The sequence below is a fragment of the Lepidothrix coronata genome, unplaced genomic scaffold, assembly GCF_001604755.1.
Source record: "Lepidothrix coronata isolate B3197 unplaced genomic scaffold, Lepidothrix_coronata-1.0 Scaffold182, whole genome shotgun sequence".
NCBI lineage: Eukaryota > Metazoa > Chordata > Aves > Passeriformes > Pipridae > Lepidothrix > Lepidothrix coronata.
The window spans coordinates 1,059,655-1,083,343 of NW_016690362.1; the positions used below are offsets into that span (position 1 = coordinate 1,059,655).

General features: G+C 40.9%; 1 protein-coding gene across 10 annotated transcripts in view; it reads right to left on the reverse strand.

The window, feature by feature from the left end:
• SMOC1 (SPARC related modular calcium binding 1) overlaps positions 1–23,689 on the reverse strand; it is a 135,451-nt gene that overhangs the window by 30,124 nt on the left and 81,638 nt on the right. For 7 of the 10 annotated variants that reach the window (XM_017830654.1, XM_017830661.1, XM_017830657.1 and 4 more), the window contains exons 6-7: positions 20,400–20,489; positions 14,555–14,635 (exon numbers count right to left, since the gene is read on the reverse strand). In XM_017830654.1, coding sequence (XP_017686143.1) covers positions 14,555–14,635; positions 20,400–20,489 — 171 coding nt within the window. The remainder of the gene's footprint in view (positions 1–14,554; positions 14,636–20,399; positions 20,490–23,689) is intronic. The other 3 variants (XM_017830658.1, XM_017830659.1, XM_017830662.1) reach the window with 2 other exon arrangements.

The following is a 23,689-nucleotide window of genomic DNA, read 5'->3' on the forward strand; positions in this document are numbered from 1 at the left end:
ATCCCCAAAGCTTCCTGAGTCCACAAAGTCAAAACAAGATTTCTCAAGTCCTTTGAGTCTTGCAAAACTAGCAGTAAAATTACTCTGAAACAAAATAAAGTGGGTTTTCTTTGTCAGAACAGAGAAATATGCTACTTTTATTAAAATCAAGAAAAAAAATGTCTTTAATGAATTAGTATCTTATTTTACATATATTTGCAGCTAGGTATGCAAATTACACAGAATAAATGTACATATACACACATTTGTGCTATGTCATAAAAAAAGAGAAAAAACACTCTGCACATATTAACAGAAATTTGTGGGAATTGAGTAGTCACAACATTTATTACCAGAATACATAACTAACTGGTAGTTGTTTCCTGTTTGAATGGTGTTTAAAGGCTAAGTGAAACAAATCTTAAAGCCTTTGTTCAGTTGATATCAAATCAGTTGATATCATGCTGCAAACTCTGACATTGTCACCAGAATTCAGTGGCCCATCATTAGTAATGATGCAGTACAACTGAAATAGCAGGGAGATCACACTTTTCTCATTTCTGGTATACATCTAGAAGCAGCTGCTATGAAAGTTCCTCCCTGCATTACAGATTTCTACTTCATCTCTTTTACATGCTGAAGTGTCCCAGCGTGTCCCAGTTCTTCTCTGAACCCTTTCCAGATCCACCATACCTTTCCTGAGCTAGAGGAGATCAGAATAACAAACACATTGACACTGACAACAGCCTTGTGGAAAGTTCCTTCAGTGACATCTGTCTAGTAAGCAGAATGTATTAATTAGTACTAGCCCCTGGAGAAGCTCTTTCCTCCAGGCTACCACTCTAACAGCATTTAATTCCCTTAAAAATAAACATGAGTATTAACAGTTGGGGTATTCAAAAGCCAGCAAAATCAGCTGGGAAATCCATACCATCAGCTTCCCTAGAATGGGACTTGGCATGAACTGCATGCACTGTCACCCTGAAAGATGGTCTCCTGAGTAACGAAGGGACCATCAAATGCTATCCCAGCTTCAGGACACTGAAGACTGCCTGTTCCAGTCAAACTGCTTACTGGAAACTTTGCTGTTGTTGCCAAGGTCACATTCATGGAGAACAGTGAAAGCCTATGGCCAAGCTAGAAAGCTTAATGCCAGGTATGAAATTAGGCTGTCATCTTAGAAAGTAGCATATATTTATTATACTCGCAGGGTATTTAAAAGCCTATTCCCTGTTAATGGGAGTTGCAGGCACAGAAAGATAAAGAAAGGTTTTCCTTCTTTCCCTAAACTAAACATTTAGAGAAAGAACATTTAAAACAGCAAGGTGGACACAGTCTTCCTGGGACAAAAAATAATATTATACCCATTTATTTCTTTATTTTAAAGGCACTGCCACATTCTACTGTTTTCTGCCATCTCTGCTTGTCTGAAGACAACCATCAGCAAAGAAACTAAGTAACACTTGCCAGCTTGCTGTTGCTGGGGAGCAAAACCTTTGTAAATCAGCAAATCTAGATTACAAAAAATCCAATAACAGCAAAAAAAAAAAATAGGGAATGTATGCACTCATACAAAGAAGAGAATTGCTGGCAGAAATCCAGTTTACCTTAACTGCTCAGCTCTAAAATGCTAACTGTTTGTTCCTTCTTACTCCTGGCTGCTCCTAACACTTACTAAAATATATTTTTAAAGTAGTACCTCTGAAGTCATGAGGTATTGCAGGAAAACATGGCTTGGACATCTGCAGTTGCACATTATTTCTGCAACAATTTTCCCCTTAGTAATGGCCTTCTGAGAAATACATGGTCAGATTCATAAAAAGGTCTCTCATTCCTGGTCCCTTAAGTACACACATTCAAACATATATCTAGTGCCTGCACAATAAAAATAAAAGTGATGGATGAGGTAAAGGACTCATCTGACTGTCTAATAAACTATATGGTTATTAAAGAGATGGGGTGTTTGTTTACTCTACAAAGCTGAGAAGAGAGGGTGTCTAGCAGCATCTAGCCAAAGGCTTGTGCTTAACAATTCTCATGCTCAGCTTGCAGAGCTAGATGCAGCCAACATGCTGCTCTGGGGACAAGGCAGCCTCCTCCAGCTGCTCTCCTGACACATTAACTCTCATTGCTATCAGAGCCAAAGAACTAAGCATGATTCACTGGGGTTGTGAGGATGCTGTGGATGATTAGGATGGGACAAAAGGAAGATCTGCTATCCAACCACAGCAGATTACTTTTTGAATATTGTTCTTTTGCACCCACAATTTTTTTTTTAATTAAAAGAAGGAAACACTGTGACACCAAAATCAAACACCCGTGAAAGTTCCCTACACCCTTGAGACAGGATTTCTTCTTCCAAACTGGGCAAAAGAGAGGATCTAGCCTTCCTCCGTGCTTCTGCCCAGCCCCAATGAACCTATATAAATAGCCTAACCCCAAAGCTACAGGCCATGCCAGGCAGGGCAGATTCCCTTCTCTTTCCCTCTCTCATTTCTTTTGACCAGAAATTCTGTCTGGACCAGAGAAACTTTTCCCATGGAGTTCCCACAAAAAGCTTCAGTTTTAGTGAACAAGCATTCATCACAAGGGGAGGAAAAGGTCTTTTACTGAAAAATTCTTGACCAATCAACCATTGTTAGTGCTGCAACAGGAACCTGACTTCAAAATACTGTTTCAAAAAAATAGAGCACATCTTCCCCAAATTTTTTTTGTTTAACTCCCAACTTTCCCCTCAGTGAGCAATTAGTGCAGCACAGATATCTAGTGCCAAGTTCCTATCGACATCCTGTGCCAACCCAAACATGTGGACTAAGTGTCTTTGTGCCTCAGTTTTCCTCTCAGTGAGAAAAAAGTGTTTGCCTGTCTCCCAGGGGAGCTTAATTCAGACAGGGTTGATTTCTCATTTTTACTTAGCATCTTTACACTGCTGTAGAAGAGAACAGGAGCCTTGAATTGGTTATTTTATCATAGCATGTATGCCAGTTTAAAGGTGCTTTTACATCGTATAATGGAGCTTTAATGTGAACGGGATCCAGGTCCACTCCAGGAGAAAAAGTGCCTCATCCCTGTACAGAAATTACAAAAGCTGTGGCCAGAAAGTACAGCCTCATTCCACAAAGGAAGTTCAGCACAGGTTATATCAGCAGTCTAAATCTGCATCCTTTACACCTCAGAGGGGAAAGAGAATTTGAAAAGCCTTGGGTATGCACATGCACAAGTGTTAGCAGGACTAGCAAAGCAACGAAGTGAATAGGCACTAGCTGCCTGTTCCCTGAGCAGGGCTGTGGGTGGAGGGAGAGAAACAACCCCTTCTGTGTTTACTAGGAGCACAATAACAGCTGAGCAAATATGGCTCATGGGGATAGCATAAATCTCTCCACACCTCTGTTAGTCATCAGTGCTGATACCCACTCCACCCTGTTCTGTCTGGAATCATAGTCCCTCCAGAGTATTCTGGCTAATATAAAGGTAGAAAGAAAAATAAAGCTTGCAGGTGCTCCCACACTGTACCAATTGAGCAGTCCTTGCTTTACCTTGGTACTCACTCCATTTCATTTCTCAAGGCATAGGCTACAGAGGAAGCAGATGCTACATGTTCCAGTGCTGAACAAGTACAATGCAAAGGTTTAACAGGTGGGTTATAATTTTAAAAAAGACATTATTCCAAGTGCCTCATTAAACTTCAGCTATCCAGGAACACATCCCTCCCCTGCCATTTTATTCCTGCTCAAACAGATAAAGCTGCACTGCATTCCCACCAGTGTTACATGACGAGAAGTCTATTCAATATCTAACCTCTAGCTTGAAATAAGGAGGACTGGCTGAAGAAAGCACTGTTTCAGGGATTAGAGGGACTTTCTGATGCTCAATTTGTGCTCACTTAGCAGAACCTGTGGTGCTGCCCAGTTAAGAAAGGAGTCTGCTCCACGGGGTTTCCAAACCACACAGGAATAAAGATCCACACCCACTCATCTTGAAACCTGTCAGTTGAAAGCTACCTGTCCTTGCAATTCTAACTCAACTGCCAAGGCAGGCCGTGGACTCTTTTTACCATCCCATCACAAGCAGTTAGTCACACAGGCTAGTTAGCCCTAGCCCTCCTAGAGCTGTAGCCAGACCAGGTGAAGGACAGCAGAAAGAGACCAATGCCTTTTTTACAGCTATAGTACATCATCCTAGGAAAAAACCTGCAAACACACAATGCATTAAACAGAGCTCTGCTTAAATTCTAGTTCATTAGAGCATATTATAAGTTGTGTCATTCTCACAAGCAAACAAGGAAAATGCAGACTGTATACAGTTACCATGAGATGTCTAACACTGCAGGTTAAGAAAAATACACTCTTCGAGATGAGATCTCAAAAGTTCTCTTTGAAACAGTCCAGTTTAGAAAGCTATCGTGAGACTTGTATCAAATTAAATGACCAATTTGGCTAGGGGAACAGAGCACCCAATTTACAGACTGAACTTCAGGAAAGAATTCAAAGTCACCTTGATAAATGGTTTTAAGTCAGTGTGATCACAACTTACAAGTACAAACTATAACAACCAGCAAGGAGAAATCCAGTGCATTGAGAGAAAATTACTGGTGAGACAGCAAGACTTGGAAAAAAATGGTCAGGAGCTTAGGTAGACCACAAAAAAAGCCTGCAAGTTCCTGACATTACAAACAACAACAAAAAAGTCAAAACAAGAGAGTCTAGCTGTGGGATGTAATGACAGGGGCTTCACATAAGAAAGGGGCACTAAGGACTGGTAAGCCTTTATATCAGCCCTGTGTACAAGCTCTGGGCATTGCACTTTGAGGGAGAGGTGGACCATTTGGCAAGAGGGCATGAATGAGCAAAGGGAACAGGCAAAGGTCTAGGAAACTTGATCTATGAGAAAAGGCCGAAAGAATTCACTTTGTTTAGTCTAGGGATGACATTCAGTCTTCTGAGACATAAAAGCTGTTCTATAAAAAAAAAAATGATAGTCATAGAATTTTTTTTCTTCCATGCATAGTTCAAGTAGCAGACAGCTTACTTGGAGAAAGGAGATTTATGTTTGATATAAAAAAGTCCTGGTGATTAACTGTTCACTAACTGGAAGAGGCAGTGGGATCTCTGTTGCCACATTAGAAGCAGGTTACATGTGTCAGAGCTGCTATGACCCCAGGTTAAAACTGAGAGAAAAAAATACATGATCCCTTCAGGTCTTTTCCATTCTCCTCACACAGGCTGAGAAGCTCCAGCAGATCCTCAATGAGTGAAGCAACCTCTTTGCTAACACAGACTAAAATCTTGAAGATATTTGATCTGGTTTAAGTTTCCAGATTTTGGGTTCTGATCCCCCCCATAAGGACCTAAATTCTATATGACAGCTGTAGCTGTGCAGTACCTTGACACTGACAACAATTTCCACAGTCTAAGGAGAGAAAGTTTGTCATCAAAATGCAGCCTCTTCAGTTCTTGACATCAGGATGGTTTCTCAGCAGTAGAAAAGCTTTCAACCTTAGACACTGTCCTTGTCATTTTGATGCAAAACTACACAGTCTATATTTTTTGTTCCTTAATACCTCTTTTCCATTTCACACAGTTTCTAAGCACTGTGAGCTTGAGGTATACTGAGTTTTGAGATAAGCCACCTGTCTCTGAACACATTTATTTTCCTTATACTCCTTTTCCACTGCACTCTTTCCACACTGAGGAATACTGTTCAATAAAACAAGAAGCAATAGGTGTTTCCACTGGAGCCTTAGCTTTACTGGGAAACTATTTTCACTTCCACACCTGTTTTTAATAGTGCTTGGAACAACTAGCACAGCAATTATTGGAGAACTTGACTACCTCTGCTGGCTAGAGTATACAAGCATGCTATTTTTACAGTATTGTAAGTGTGCAATTATAGGACACCAAATAGAAAGCTTTTGGAAACTGTCACAGTCAGGTAAAAAGCAGTTCAGACTGGTCTTCCTACCTACAGCAATGTTCTTTTTTTATGATACTACGGTGAGTAAAAGAAGGCAAAAGAGATAGGTTTATAGTGTGATGGGCCTTTTCATGGAGTGATAGACCAGCTTTTTCTGGTAATATTTAGCACTTTACAAGGAGGCAGAGGGAATTGTCTCTGACAGTAGTGCTAGCACTTACTTCTGGATATTTAGCTTGAATCAGCTGTCTCTGGGCAGAATATACAGGCTTTGGAAGTTCATGATAACATGGAATTCAGACATTAGCCATGATGAGTTTTCACTTCATCAGTGTCACGAGACGGGTATAGCCCTCTTCCATGCTCTGGCTTAAAAGGCAAAGGAAGTACTACAGAGTGATACTATAGCTGAAGTTAACGCTCCCAGCAGGATTTCTCTGAATTGCAGCCTTACATAGGCAATAGCCACTCCATCTGTGGGAGTTCCCATTGACCACTTCCTTATTTTGGTGGTCTGGCAAAATACAAAAATGAGATAACCACCAAGAAAAAGGGAACATGAGGATGGCAGTCCCACCCTCTCTCCAAAATATACACAGGATTCTAACAACACGGTTCACAGCGCTGATGACATCAGTTTGAAAGTAAAGAGAACACAGTCAACATACAAAGAGGTTGTAGTAAGGCAGGTGTTGATCTCTTTTCCCAAGTATCAAGTGAGAGCATGAAAGGAAACAGCCTCAAGTGGCACAAGGGGAGGTTTAGATTGGATATTAGAAAAAAAATTCTTCATCAAAAAAGTTATCAAGCACTGGAACAGGCTGTCCAGGGAAGTGGTTGAGTCACCATCCCTGGAGGCATTTAAGAGATACATAGATATGACAATTAGGGACATTGTTTAGTGGTGAACTTGGCAGTGCTGGGTTAATAGTAGGACTTGATCTGAAGGGTCTTTTCCAGTCTAGATGATTCTATGATATTTTCCCATGCTGCTGCTCCACAAGCCCTGCTGATATTCCTGCGGGGCCTCACACATTTCTCTTATCTACTCACTCCATCTCCAAGACCCACCAAAGCTGAGAACCTCTTCACCCTAAGCCTGGCACCAAAAGACACCTTCATGGGAGGAGTAAGGTTTTCCAAAGTTCCGGAATGCAGTTCTACTGCTTCACAGCCTTATGCTGTACTAGGCAATATCCATGGCCTTCTTGGACAAAGCTGGGGGCAACAGACACTCCTAAGGATATACTGATCTGTGTTCTGAACCCTTTTTTTCCTTCAGCTGTCTCCTTGCAAATCACTCGCAAGCCCCACCAGGGCTTTTGGTTTCAGGAGAAGCCTAGGTCTAAACATTTTCCAGAGGTTATCTAGGAGCTAGTAATGACAGTTACTTTGAAACATCTTCTCCTTAATTGTAGTACCTCAGAAATGTTATGAAGTTGACAGGAACATTTCAAGAGAGGCATGAAGGTGAGTGATCACGTGCAGTTTATCTGCAGGTATCAACTGGATTCAAATGGATGTCTGAACTGCAGATCCACCAAGCCTATGCTGAATGCTGCTATTACATACAACAAGGAGCTGCTATAAAAATATTTAAGCAAATCAATGCAGCCCCTTCAATATGAACCAGCTTCTGCTAAAAAGCAAAACAAACTCCACAAAGTTGACCACACTCAGTTTGTCCCTGTATGTCCAGGTAATACCTGGTGCTGGACTTTATTTCCTTTCCCTTCCCCACCTAATCGTCAGTGGTTTTAAATGCAGGGTTGTTTTTTATTTCCCCTTTTACCCCAGATTCTTATATCTTTGCCCCTTTCCTACTGCTCCCCATCCACTCGCCTTAACTGGCAGCTGCAGAGTAGCAGTGTTGACTCCACGTCTAAAGTAATTTGTTTTCTTTCTTTGGGGGATAAGGAAGGGGGAGGGACTGAATTCTTTGGGAATGATTTATTGCACAGCACTCAGGGAGAGCTTCATTTATTTTCCTAGCTGCATATGGTTTAACACCTATGGTTGCATGCCGATTATTATACAATGTTATTTTTCCCACTTGTATACTTTGCACCTTTTCATAGAGCAGATTAACTGGTCCCCAATGGCACGTTATTTATGACTTTGTTTGCTGGCTGTCTGGGAAGGGCCCTGGTCTAGATTCTTCCATTCCCCCTGCCTCTGTTCTTCCCTACATACTCCCTTCTTCACCACACACACCTGTCACACTGAGACATGGGAGAATCACACTTAGGCATCACACATATCATACCTTCTCAGAACTTCCAGGAGGAAGACAGAGACAGAGGCCTCCCAGGCAGCAGCCAAGACAGGAAAGGATACCCGAACCACAGCTGGAGCCGGAGGGAAGGGCAGGATAAAAAGTAAGGAAGAAACATCACATTTTGGCTTGCAAGGAAGCAGGAACTCAGCAGATAAGAGCATAGATATTTGTTGTGAAAATGTAATGGAATTAGTAAGTTTTCATTTCATACTCAACAGGAGCGAGCTTCTCTTGAGATTGCTTCATTTGATATCAAGCCAAAATCTAAATTAAAATTAATTCAAAAAAATCCCAAAACAAACACTCATAAAAAGAAAGGGTGGGAGGAGTAATACAAAAGTCCGAAGATAAATAGTTGTGGCAGGTAGGACAATGAAGTCATAGATTTTTAGCCCAAGAGTTTTGACAGGTCAGACGAGCACTCTGTTGGGAGGCATAGACTCAATACGGAGGACAAGAGCCAGACAGGACACATTAAGAGAGGATAGTAGAAAAGGCAAAAGCTTTCTAACACTCTTTCTTTCCCTCCCATGAGCTCCTGTTCTTGACACCATCATTGACACGTTTTTCCTCCTAAGCTACGGAGAAATTCAAAAGCCACTAGCTAATCCCAGGTATTATGCCCAGAGGAGACAGAAGCACCAAAACATTTATCAAGAAGGACTGCAGTCAACATTAGAGTATCATTCACAGGCACTAACATTTTCCAGTTCAAATTCTGCCATAACATCTTTTTCAGATGTTGCTAAAGCACAATTATGCCTGACTACAGCCCCCTTTCAACCAACCGGCTTTCCTGCCAAAGTGATAGCCACCTCCTCCACTTGGTATCCTGATTAACACTAACCAGCCACAGACTTTGGGGAAGAGCCTACAATCCTGTATGAGACATTTGAACAGTAACATTAAAACAACTGGCATGGAGAGACAGTAAATTTGGAACTAGCACAACTAGTTTAGTAGTAGCAGAAAGCTGGAGCTTGTCAGCAGGACAAGCAGAAGTCCATGGCCTCACGCGTCTTCAAATACTAAGGTGGAGAGAGCCGTGCACCACAGTAGGACAAGACAGCTAAACAATAAGGCTGGAGATAAAGCAATAAAGACAGGTGAGAAACTGCCCCCATTCAAAACACTACTTTGCTTTTCAGGAGCCATCTGAATCTACCTGTGGCTCCTTATTCTCTGCAGTGTTTCACATTTCCAAGGCATGAGGAAATTTGCTCCAACTTCAAGTAACTATACATTCAGTGCAAATAGGTGTAATGTCTCCCCATTCTGGAAAATAATATAGGCATTCAAGCTCCTTGGGTTTATCCTCACTTCTGAAAAGGAAAGTCCTAATAACATATTAAGCTTTTGTCCAAACTTGGCTATTTTTGGGGTATCCCACCAATATTCCTGCCATATTCCTTTTCCAGGGCAAATCAGCATGCTCTATATGTATATACATATATGCTTATCAGCATGCTTTATATGTATATATCCTGCTGTATGCTGGTTGGGCTCACCTGACTCAAGAGGAACTACACTGATATTCAATATAGCCAAAAACAGACTCCTTTTTAATGTATGGAATCCTAGAAAGCCTCCATTTGGCTAAGGCAACATATCCATGAGTATATTCCCCCTAGAAGCAATCACTATCCCTGATCATTAAGAAAGGCATGCAGCAAAAATGGTCCTAGCTGAGTACTAGAGAGGGGGTTTTTTGGAGTGCCCATGGGTGTTTTCTTGCCTTTTCTTTTTTTCCTGCAAGTGAGAAAAAACTTAAAGGAACACAGACAAACCAGAGAACCCAAATCCTATTAGTACACTTGATGCAATCACATCCCACCTCACTGTGCAAATCTCTGGAGACAAACTGCACCCAACAATACAGAGCCTCCCTTCAGGGTGGATGGCAGGGTATATACAGACATGCAGTTTTCAAGTTTTTTCTCCCTTTGAAAAGCCCTTAAGCTTTGACTCCAAGTGGACTCAAGAAAAAGAAATGTGAATACCACGATTCTTGTTTTCAAAGCTCATTCACAATTATACTCTGTCCACTAAGAGCTCCTGAGAGGAGAAAGTGCTATCACTGGAATGCCATCATGAGATGCCTGTACAATGCTTGGGTGCCAGAGCTGAACAAAATAGGCCACATGGAATTGGTCCCCATTCACCAAGCAAGATTTTGAAATAAACAGCTGTGGGTTTTTTCTTTTTTTTTTTTTTTAAAAAAAAACTAGGCACACACACAAACCTGTCTTCAGCTGCTAACCTTAATATATTACTCATTCTTCCTTTCAAATAACGTCATTATCAAAACCCCAGTGACTGCAGAATATTTACTTGAGGCTGCTACTGCTGGTTTCTCCAGAGCTGTTTATTTTTCCATGCATGCACTCATTACATCACCCTGTGGTTTTCTTAAAGGTTGTCACGGTAAGCTGGATAAAGGCTGGAAATTCTTGCTAACTAAAACCAAATCACTAAATAGCACAAATGATTTGGAGATAACCCAACTCCAGAAGTGAGGAAAACCCCTGGATTCCTCAGTGGATATGGGGTGCTCCTAAACAAGCAGCCATTACATTTCTTGAAAGTAGGAAACATTATCAAGTGTTTTCCTAGATTAAGAACCGTAAAAAAAATAATTTGGACTATTGCAGTCTGGAATGGGGGGGAGGGGAGGGGTTGAAACAGTAAAAGCAGAATGAAAAGAATGAAAAGACAGTTCCCAGCCATGCTGATTAGAGAATGGCCATCACCTCCTGCTCTGGCAGTGTTAAAAATGACACACCACAGAGGGGAGTGCTAAATCACTGGCTTAGTTGGCTCAGGATATCCATGTGTATGCATATGTGGATGTGCATGTTTGGGGAACAGGAAAAGGAATTAAAAGCAAACATCAAAAAAATGTTTTTGTCATCTTGCCACCGTAATATTGTGTTGATCTAGACCTTTCACTTGCCCCCAGACAAAAAACTGACTTTGGGGCAAAAAAACCCAAAACCCTGACAGATAGATGACACAGTTTGTAAGTGTAAAAAACCAACTTTTCTGCTGTTCAATAGTTCATATGTTCATATTTTGGTTCCTGCCTCTGGCTGAGAAGATATGAATCTACATCTTACCCTACTGAGAAAGGCATCTAGTTGTCATTTAATTCTTTAAAGTGGGCTGGGGTAACAGCACTAGCAATGCCTCCTAGCAATGTGGTTTTAGTGAGAGTAGAGAAACTCACTGGACACATACAGATTCTCAGTCAAGTGCTCTAAGAATCACCGGACTAGAGTCATTCTCCTTTTTCCGATCCCTAGCTTAATTAGGATTTACACATGCCAAGCAAAATGTAAATGCTCCAAAAAAAGAGATCAGTTTCAGGAGAATCTCTTCTGTTTGTCATCACTAAACAGAAGGTGGAACACTCAGATTTCAAATGCAGTTCTTGAGATACAGGCTGCATACGCAACATGGGGTATTTACCAGCTCTGCGATGCTCAGCTGCCTCGTGAGTGGTTCACCTAACATTGACCAGAGACAATGAGAGCAAACTAAAGAGTCTATTTGAATCCATACAGTAATTCTTAAATTCTCCTCATGGTTGATATAGTGACAGTGCTTGCTTTCCAAGTTGCCCAATATCAGTGCTAATTAGAGAGCAGAACAGGTCCTCTGACAGTAGTATCTGGACTTCTCTTCACTGCAAAGGACAGTGCTATTTAACTAGGGCAGGGAGGAGTTACATCAGGGTTAAGCATTTCACTATACAAACTCCAAGAAATAGAAGCAAAAGTTAGGTTGAATATTACAAAAAGACAAAACCTGAAATTGAGTTCAGAGAACAGAGCAGCTTCCTGTGGGAAGAAGTAAAATCTTTATTATCTAAGGCTACGCTTAATTTATGCTACACTAGAAAATGGTGCTCTTTGTACAGTATAACATTCATTAGCCCTAAGGCAGTAGATTAGATGACCTACTAGGTCTTTTCTCACCTCCAGTTTCAGTGATCACTTTAAACTACTGCAAGAGGATACCAGGCTATATCTGCTTCAAGACTGTAAGTGTAAACCCAGATAGACAATATAGCTGAGGCAACACCAAACCCAAAAATCCAAATCTTATGCCAGTAAAACTTACCTTAGCCCTTTAAAATAAATGAAAAATCAGAAATGTGCCAAGTATTAATATTCCAAGATGATAAGGGCCAAAAGCAATTAAAAACATCCCCCAACTTTGCATGCCCATCTCATGACAGCTGTTTCATCATCTACAGTCAAGACAGACTTGAAGACATTTGAAGAAATGTGATTCTAAATTATAATCACCACCCCAGGTCTCTACTGTTTGATCCCACCTACCTTATATTGCCTTTTAATATATATGACAAGGGATGAAAAGAATGAGATATCAAACAAGGGGACTAGGCTTCACTAGTTGAAAGAAACAGTTCGAAGTAGCCCACACTTAACGTCAGTTAAACAACAGCTCTAGGCAGCATTTCTTAATATCAGTAATTTGCAAGAAACTGAGATGTTTGGGTATTTGTATGGCCTAACATGGAAATTTGGGCATAAAAACTGACAATCTAGTCTCTAATGAGAACCTACAGTAAATGAGTGTCAGAGCAATCAGTAAGTCTGGGTCAGGTGAACCACACATCTCCTTTTAGCTTGCTATATAAACCGCCTCTCACAGAACTCTTGAATTTTCCAGAAGATCATTTGTTTTTCATTTGTAACATGCATCCACAATAATTTTGTTTGAATAACAGAATTGATATCAGAAACAATTGAAAAAAGTAGACAAAAGCAAACTCACAAAAGGAACTCTCCCGTGGACAAAATTCCAGTTCATATCAGGCAGCTCCCTGACTAAACACTCAATGATTGCCTTTACAACATCAAAGGCAGCCTACTTTGGCTCTGTCAGGCCAAGAAAGAGTCTCCAATAAAAAACCCTCCTGTTTCCAAGTCTTTTTGTAATCTCTTAGCACCGACTCTTCTTTCCATTGCAGCTACCAGGATTGCTGCATTACTAGAAAAGTTGGTCACCAAAATAGGTAGGACCCATTACACAGGATTTTAATACTAAACTGTCACTTTCAATTGCCCTGTGAGCTGCTGGTTGTGCCAGAAGCTCACAGAACAGAAGCTGCATTTGCTTTCCCCTGAAAGACATCCTTAAAGAAGGATGCTGATACTCATACATCATCTGAAGCTTCTGGATGATTCCCACTGGCAGATCTTACACAGACCACCCTGCTACAAAACCAGTTTGGAGGTGAGGCACAAGACACTTGTTAAAACTGTGGTCTGGACAATGATGGACATCTGCCTGTTAAGAGATCTTCTCCACTCTGCAGCAAGAGAATTTCACCCAACCTAGGACCAAGTTCACCCTGCAGCTGGGAAGTGGCATAGGAAGGCTAAAGGAACTGTCGTGAATGCTCTCTAGCTAGTCCAGAAATACCAGGTGATGAGACACTTCAAGATATCACAATCTACCTGTTCAGGCAACTGGAATTATTCCCAGCAGCCAGTTCTAGGCATATTTGTTTCATAAGATATGCAAAATAGTAGCATCTCCTATTCAAACGTTAAAGTAAACCCATGGCTTCTTATGGCAATTTTGTTCTCTTATTCCCTTTAATTTCTTAATTTCTCCCACTACAGTTAATATATATCAGACAGAAACCATTCTTACTAAGAATCCATAACTTTCCTCATCAGAGTCTCCAGTTTCTTGTGATTTCAATGACTCTATACCACCATTTCACCCTGCTCTCCAGTCTCAAGTTTTACACCCTAACTTCATATCTTCCTGCTTCCCATTTTCCCACTTATGTTCAGGATCTCTTCTTTGCTGTTTTTTATGCTATGGTTTTCCCTCATCCACTCCATTACCCACAAAATAATCTCAACATTTTCTTAGGCCCAGACATAAGTAACCTACTTTCAGTTGTGAAATTATCCAGTTATTTCTCTATCAAAAAATATCCCCCGCAGAGAAGAATCTTGAATTTTCTAGAAAAGAAGCCCCTTTCTATATTTTTGCAACTGCTTAGACTAAAGCCACAGCCCAGATCTTTGAGCCAAATGCATCAGTTTGTATATCCATGCTGAACAGCAAACAGAATAAAGATGACAGATGGCTGGGGTGAACTAACAGATCAAGAAAGTAGAGATTCCCCAGTTATGGTCTGTGGAAACAAACACCCTTCATCACATATTGACTATGGTCATCTGGACACAAATAAGGATGTTATCTGAAATTATTTTATAATCGGACTTCAAGTCCCACAAGCACCATGATAGCTACCATGAAGAAAGAACGAAACAAGAACAGATGGTAAGAAACTGCAGACTAGTTAAAATAAATTTTTTTTAGATGGAACGTTACCTGAATTTCTTATACTGGAGCTGTTCAATTTGGAATCTTTGATGACCAAGTGCTTAATCCAAAGGGTTGGTGCTGTGATTTCTGAAAGAGAAAAAATAACATCCTTAGAGAAACTACAGCAACTAGTAAATACACATAGTTGTTAATCCGACTCATATAATGGTTTGGGTTGGAAGGGACCTTAAAGATCATTTCGTTTCTACCCCCCTGCCATATGCAAGAACACCTTCCACTAGACTAGGCTGCTCCAAGCCTCATCCAACCCAGTCTTGAACAATTACAGGGATGGGGTATCCACAACTTCTCTGGGCAACCTGTTTCAGTGCCTCACCACATTCACAGTAAAGAATTTTTTCCTTATATCTAATCCAAACCTACCCTGTTAGTTTGAAGCCATTAGCTCTCGTCCTGTCACTACATGCCCTTGTTAAAAATCTCTCTCCAGCTTTCCTGTAGGTTTACTTCAGGGACTAGAAGGTGCTATCAAGGTTTTCTCAGAGCCTTCTCTTCTCCAAGCTTGACAATCTCTGCTCTTTCAATCTGTCTTCACAGAAGATAAAACATTTGCTACAATCATGCCTTAACTGATCCATCATCTTTGTAGAGACAGGCTCATCTTCCTGGTGAGATCTTCCACCTTTTATGAACCACCATTCGTAAATCTTCCACAAGGCTATCTCATTATCTTCCCATTCCAGGGAGTACCTCTCTGCTGGCAAAACATTTTTATTAAATCCCTCTATCCCCCACTTCCTAATTTCTCAAGTCTAAAGCCTTTCTCTTCAGGACTTAGAGATCTCAAAGATTATATTGTGTGCTATAGTATATTTTGTTTCTCCTGAAAGTACATATGAAACCCATATTTTAAAATAAGTCAATCCAGACCTTAAATATTGCTCTAACAGCCCAAGAAAAGCTGGCCACAGTCAGTTCCCTGAAACAAGCAACAACAAAATCCGAAATAAATAGGCAGAGACATGAAGATATTTCTGGAAAGACTTGAAAGTCAATCTATTAAAGAAACAAGTCCTGGTTAGAAAAGCATGTCTGATGCACTAACCGAGACATCTAAACATAAATTTGTGGGGAAAAAGTGCTTAGAGCACCTCCTCTGAGGTGTGTTATAATCAACTTTAAAACACATCGGAACCTGCCCTAATCCACAGAAATGATACAACCTCAGCATTTGACTAGAATTGAACAAAGCAATACTTGATACCATTGGCTAGAGCACCTCAAGTGGCATTTTCAAAACTGATACTTTTTGAAAAAAATTTTAGTTCCCACAAGAACACACCTTAAATAGTTCCTCTAAGAAGTGTTTGCAAAAGTTTTTCCTACTCCCTTGTTGACACTTACATGGATCTGCTCAGCAAAGGGAGAAGCTAGCTGACTACAAGAGAAACTGATTATACATTACAAGAGCATGAAGGGAAAAAAAAAGAAATTTCTCCTTCCTAAATATTTTCAGCTATGTTTATTGCAGGCATTATGGTAATTGTGTTCAGGGCATTTTTTTCCACAAGGAAATATTAGTTGAATACTGTTAAGCAAACTTTTGTTACTGCTGGAATATCAAAAATTGTCCTATCTGCAGGTTTCACTACACTATTTTAATGAATGGATTTATGGATTATTTCTATTTTTATGCTTCTCCCCTTCCTAGCTCTTACCCAGTGTTTAATTTGAAGTAGTTCTCCCAATAAAGGGCCAAAATCTGGGATGAAATTTAGCACTGACTCTGCACCATATGGACTGGATATGTCTGTAGCTGAAAAAGGAGGGACAACCAAAGTCAATAGATGCTGAAGAATGAATAAAGGCCTTTAGAAACACAATGGTGCACATCTTTCAGTGAGGTTGAAAGGTGCATAAAAAGGAATTCTGGGAAAAGAGGAGAAAGAAAAAGAAAAAGAAATTATTCCTTTGGAATCTAGCATAAAAATGTATTTTTAATCCAGTTAACTTGGACATTATTTTTGAATACAGGCAAGCAACACAGACCCGTCTGAACAACAGATATGTGGACAGAGTAGACTACCACTGAATTAAGAGAAAGAAAAGGTGTTTAAAGAAGATATCTCTAGGAAATTACTACACCTTGCATATTGAAACTAAATAGAGGGTGAATGCAAAATAAACAGAACCTAGAAGTGCAGGAGGGAATACAATTTTTTAAAGCTATAGCAGGGATATTAATGAAACAGTCTTCAGCAGAGGAGAATCTTGTCCTAAGATTCACTATAAACACCTCTAAGACCTGCATTGTAATGATATGAAATAATTTTAAAGAGATGGCTGATTTATGATTTAAACCTTGGATGGCAGAATTTAACTTATCTGATTTACATTATCTCTGGCACTGCTCTCTTATGCCCTCAGGAAGGATGATATGGAGTGGGAGGAGAACTTATCCCTGAAATGTGAATTTTCATTATCCTCTAATGTAGGTGAAAAGATGAGAAAGGTGAACCTTCGTCTTGGAGATGTTGAGGTCCAAGAGGTATCACACATTTCAGGGGAAGCTGAGTGTATTAAATGCCCTTTGAAAAAAGTCAGTCCCTTGTGTATTGAAGGTGGGTGACCAAAGGCAAAACATGAAAAAAAATTCACATTTTTATTGTCCATTCATGTTGCTATCAGCTCCACCCTGACTGCCTGACTTTGAATATATAGGCTTACAGGAACCCATCAGTTCTCAAACCCAATGAAATGGTACAGGATCTGGACTTCAACTCCTTTGAACATCTGTGAAGATTCTAGACCTAACAGGTGAACTGATAACTCTTTTGCCCTTTTCTGTCATCTGCCATTTGTGTCAGACATGAAGTACAAGCTATTCCTCAGGAAGACCTAGCCAGGGCATTGGGAGAGTATTCTAGTGAAGTATCGCGACATGTTTGCTCACACAGAATCAAGGGATTGTTCAGGATGACATCCTGAGATGTCTAGTCCAACTTTCTGATCCAGATAGGGTCAGCTAGAAGAACAGATCAAGTTGCTTAGGATTTTAGAATCATAGAATATCCTGAGCCGGATGGGATCCACACAAATCAAGTCCAACTCCTGGCCCCACACAGTACAGCTCCAATGCTCCTAAGAGCATTGTCCAAATGCTTCTTGAACTCTGGCAGGCTGGTGCTGTGACCACTTGCCTGTGGAGCCTGTTCCAGTGCCCAACCACCCTCTGGGTGAAGAACTTTTTTCTAATATCCAACCTAATCCTGCCCTCACAGCTTCATCTTGTTCCCTCTGGTCCCATCACTTGTCACCACAGAGAAGAGATCAGACCCCACCCCTTCTCTTTCCCTCCTGCAGAAGTTGTAGACTGCAATGAGGTCTACCCTCAGTCTCCTCTTCTCCAGGCTGAACAGACCAAGTGACCGCAGCCACTCCTCATACGGCTTCCCCTCAAGGCCCTTCACCATCTTTGTTGCCCTCCTTTGGATGCTCTCTAAGACCCTAATGTCTTTCTTATAATGTGGTGCCCAAAACTGCCACAATATTCAAGGTGAGGCCACACCAGTACAGAGCAGAGCAGGACAATCACCTGGACTGGCTGGTGATGCTTTGACTGAGGCACCCCAGGACTCAGTTGCCAGAGCCAACCTGCCCCTGTGCTTTATCCAACTGGCTCAGAAAGGAAGCACAGAATATCACTTCTCTGGGCCATCTGTTCCACTACCTCATTGTCCTCAGGGTGACAAAGTTTTTCCTTATATTCCGTCCAACCATTATGTTTCAATTTGTGACTGTTGTCTCTCATCACGCATTAATATGAAGAGCCTGGTTCTATCTTCTTGAAAAACTTCCCTGGAGATACTGGAAGGCTGCTATTAGGTCACCTTTAAAGTCAAATGCTTCTTACTCTTCCTTGTCCACCCACTTTAGCGAACTGTTGGAGGCAGCATGCTCAAAACATAGTGGATTACACAAACCTTTGGTCAGGCACAGAATGGGTTTTCTTGTGCTTATTGTTACAATCACCAGTGAAATCTAGTTAGTCCTATTTTACTGGTAGAGATGACAAAAATATAGAGTGACAAACTTAGAAGAGGTTATTCATCGATGCATAGCTTGATTAATCTGCCTGTCAGTCTCTTCTCCCTAGTCATAAGGGACATCACTAATACAATAGGAAGCCATTGCATTAGTCATTCTCACTCAAAGTCTAGTAGATAAGGTCTTGCATAATATATTGTAACATTTGTGAGAGGCAATCTTTCATCACACAGTCCAAGCCCATTTATCAGACTTGAGTCCACCTACAAATCAATGTAAAGGTTTTTGATTGAAAATGTTTTTCATAGAAGAGAGGATAACACTTTTTTTCAGACTCTGCCTATCCCCAGAAGGACCAGAAAAGGTCTGTTCACCATACCACTTCAAGAACTTTGCCCAGTTCATTTGACCAAAATGTTGAGCCTCTACCAGAAGGAGCTTCTGAATAGGCTGTATTAATCACAATCTCATTCCTGCATTCTACTAGCACATTCTTTCCTTTGAATATCTATGAGCACCCTCTCAGGGGAAGACTTAAAGGTCAGAAGTTTGTAATTACAAACAGTAATTTAATACAGTATCAACTTGCTGCCAGGAGGAACTTTCTTTTGAGATAAACAAGAGATAGTCAGCATGGCTTCAGTCTCCTTTGTTTATTTGAGAATGCTTTTTGCTCTGAGGGTTTTGCTGTTTCTTAAAGCTCACAAGAAGGTTCTTACAAATCTATGATCACTAAATGGAAGTGATAGGATCACAGCATCTTGCCATTAAATAAGCTTATTTTAGCAACAATAAAACCCCACCCCATCACCTATTCTTACAAGAAGGCATAAACTATCAACAGTACAGTACCACCTACTTTTGCTCAGTAGTCTCCATTTCTGACTTTGACCCAGTTTAAAAAAAAAAAGTGAAGTACAGCAGATCACTATGAAACGCATAGGCTTTCCCTCACTGCCTTATGATCCACAGTTTCAGATATGTCACAGAGTGGTTCATACTTTGACCCATAGCTTTACTATAATGGCTGTGGGTTTAAACCTGCAGAAAACATGCACTACTTCTAAGCAATATGCAAGATATAAGCAGTTGCTACTAGGCCCATTCATTACCAAAGGACCACTATCCCCATGGGTATTTATGTTTGTATGTGTAAAAGGCTTGAACCCTCTGTGATGACAGCCATTTTATCCTTGTATAAAGGCTTCCGGTAGACTGAAGTCTGAAATTCCCTATCCAAAATAATACAATTGCAAGATTGCCCGTTTGAGAAGGAAACTGCCTGGGTGGGCCATGAATTAAGTGGGCCTAGGACAATGACTTCATTTGCTTAAATAGTGTGTGCGTCAATGAAAGCAATTGCTAAATAAAGAAACCTCCCAGCAATTTTCATCCAAGTCAACATTCACAAGCTGTGGTTTAGCATTACCCTTCCTTTTGTGAAGCTGTAACACACTGCAGAGGTTATGAAACTCCCAGCATTCGTATTATGAAGGTGGAGACAGTAAAGGGGGAGACAGTAAAGGGGTAAGGACAGTCTAAAGGAAGTTGCCATTTCTGACTTGATGCACCTTTCCTTATTTGCCCTGACACTTTTTACTTGAAGATGATGCCCAGAATCTGGTCAACTGGTGTTATTGTTGGATTCCAGAAGAGTAGGGAGGATGTAAAAGGATTAGGGAAAATGCCTGAGGTCCCAAGGGCACTGTGAAATTTGGATAACTTATGAGATTCACTGGCTTTTCTGCTTTGCAGGATAAGAAAGCATTTAAGCCATAAACCCTAGAGAAAAGGGAGAGGGAAGTAGCTTTTTTTTTTTTGTTATTTTAAGGGATGTTCTTACCTTCTCCATCGAAAATAGGCTGGGTTTCCATGGTAGGCGTTGGCTTCGAACCATCATCTGAATTGAGGGTTAAAAAGAACCGAAAAGAAACTACCATTATTGAGGTAAATACTATCTACTCTCCAGTACAGTTGAATGATTGGGATTTGTACATGGCCCGGCCAAGTCCAGAAGAGAAAGAAGACAGACAGAATGAAATCACTTTATGCTAACAGCAATAACAGTTTACATAAAACATGCATCAAGCACTATCCTTAGACTTTAAAAGCCTCCCCCCTCCCTCCACAAACCATTGGTATTTGTCACCTGGTAGTTTCCCCTTGTTGCACTGATCAAGCAATCAGCTTTTTAGTTTCAAGTCAATTTAGTTTCACACAGGCCATTTCCTGAGACAGCAGAGGTCTGGAGATTGCTGTCTCATTGTGTCTTTCTCCTCATTCCTTTTGTTCAAAAGAAAAACTCTTCTGAAACTTACCTGTGTAGAACCTGGAACCAGTATTCACTGCAGAGCTGTTAGAAAGGGATGGTCAATAGCATATCTTTTTTCTTAAAATGACTGCATCAAGGTGTTCTCTCATTGTAATGTGGTGACAATATCTTCTAATTGCAAAATTGTGGGAAAATTACTTCTCTTACATTAGGTTTCTCATGTGCAAGAATGCTCCATGTCTTTTGACCACAATTCTTTCATAATTAAAAGCTTCAACCAAAAAAATGTTCCACAGGAAACATAAATCTTGATATTCAGAGATTGACGACAGAGAAAAGTGTTCAGTTTACAATTTCTTTGGCTTAGTACACCTATCCATCATATCTACAGGTCCAGCCTGGATTCAGGCTGAGTCTAATTTCCTCAGGGTACAGAGGGACCCAGATTTCAAGTCCCAGCTTGGAGCATCTTTACACAGCACTAGAATATTGGCATAGCTTTTACTGAGGCAAAATTTTTGACTGTGAGCAAGTTTAACTGGAAAAAGCTGCAGAGCAAAGTCTCTTATTACAATGCAAGATTAGAAAATAGAATGTTGTTGGTAGTTAAACTAAAAATGAGAATAGCCTAGTGTATTAGGTTTGTGTGGCCAGCTTTTGGTAGTGAGGGGGGGCTACCAGGGTGGCTTCTGTGAGAAGCTGCTAGAAGCTTCCTCCAAGTCCAGCAGAGCCAACGCCAGCTGGCTCCAAGATGGACATGCCACTGGCCAAAGCCAAGCCAATCAGAAATGGTGGTAATGCCTCTATGATAACGTATTTAAGACGGAAGACTAAGTTGTTGTGCAGATATAATTGCAGCCAGAGAACAGCAGAGTGAGAATATGTGAGGAACAACTCTGCAGAGAGCAAGGTCAGTGGAGAAGGAGGGGCAGGAGGCTCCAGGTACCGGAGCTGAGGTTCCCCTGCAGCCCGTGGTACAGACCATGATGAAGCAGCTGTGCCCCTGCAGCCCATGGGGGATCACAGGGATGCAGAGATCCACCTGCAGCCCCTGGAGGAGACCCGTGCTGTAGTAGGTGGATGCCTGAAGGAGGCTATGAACCTGTGGGAAACCCATGCTGGAGCATGGTCCTGGCAAGGACCTGCTGACCCATGGAGAGAAGAGCCCATGCTGGAGCAGACTTTCCTGGTAGGATTGTGGGCCTGTGGGGGACCCACACTGGAGCAGCCTGTGCCTAAAGGACTGCACCCCATGGAAAAGTGACCCATGTTGCAGCCATTTGTAAAGAACTGTTGCCCATGGGAGGGACTCATGTTGGAGAACTTCATGGAGAACTGTCTCCCATAGAAGGGACCCCACACTGGAGCAGGGGAAGGACTCTTCTCCCTGAGCAGCAGCAGGAACTTGTGATGAACTGACCATAACCCCCATTCCTGGTCTACCTGTGCTGCTTGGAGGCAGGAGGTAGAGCTCAAAAGGAAGGAGGGATGGGGGAAGGTGTTTTTAAGATTTATTTTATTTCTCATTATCCTGCTCTGATTTTGTTAGTAAAAAATTCAGTTAATATCCCCAAGCTGAGTCTGTTTTGCCCGTGATGGTGATCAGTGAGTGATCTCTTCCAGACCTTATCTCAACTCATGAACCCTTCGTTATATTTTCTCCCCTGTCCAGTTGTAGAGGGGAGAGAGCAGTTTTAGTGGGTGCCTGGTACCTAGCCAGGGTCAACCTACTTCACCTGGAATTGTTGAGGTTTTTTTTCCTTTTGAAATACAGGGACTTAAAACTTGCAATTTCTTGTAACTATTTTTTGCACGTGTTATGGGCAAAAATGACACTAGGCAACAAAGTGGGCAGTAATCCAAAATGTAAACTTACACAGTGAAAATCTGTTGGAAGGAGGAGTCCATGGCAGAAAAATTAGGCTTGCCTCCATCTCCAGGGCCAACAGATGCACAGGGCAAACAATATTTGGAGGAAAGGTACATGGGACAGAGGTAGCAGTAACTGCCCTTAGCCTTCCCTTGTATCAGTTCCATTCACAAAAGTAAGAGACCATTGGAACAGGAAAGAAAGGGCAGAGGTGGAAAACAGAAGCTTGTAGATTTTTTTACCCATATCTGTATTTGCAGTTTTATAAAGTGAGCAAAAGTCTGAACACCTCTTCCACTTTTCCTTAATTTTATGCATTTCCACATAAAGTAATCTGATTCACAGAAAGCAAAAACATGCTGATGATTCCATTTCAACCTCAGAGATACACTGAAGTAAAGGAGGTTGACAGAAATGAGCAAGAGACACCCTGTTGTCATTTTCCCTCTTCATCATTGTATTTGGTTTTATGCTTAACTGCAAACATAACAAAAAATACTTGGAGGAAAAATTCTTACCATTCCTCAGTCAACTCTTATTCTGAGCTTTCCTGTTATTGGGCGTTGCCAGTTACATGGATAGGCAGTACTTTTTTTTTTTTTTAAGTTTGAGCAATTGTTTTGGAAAAAAAACCTGAATATTGTTTAAATTACAAGGAGAAAGATTCTGCCCTTTAAAAAATCTTTGGATAAAAGTAAATAGCTGATCTTGACTTTTTTGTTAGAGTAGGCTGCTCTGCTTCTGCAAGATTCCAGAAGCCACAACTATGGCTTGTTATTTATTTAGGATGACACTTTACACTGTAAAAAAGCAGTGAAAAGTATGTAATTAGCATGATTGGTTTTACAGATTGAGAAACCAACCCAAAACTGCTGAAGACACTCATAGAACAACTGTAAAGTAAATAATTCTTAAGTTATACAAAAAAGGAAGAGACCTGACATAAAAAAGACCAGTATGATAATAAGTTTCTTCTTATTGTTCTCATGAA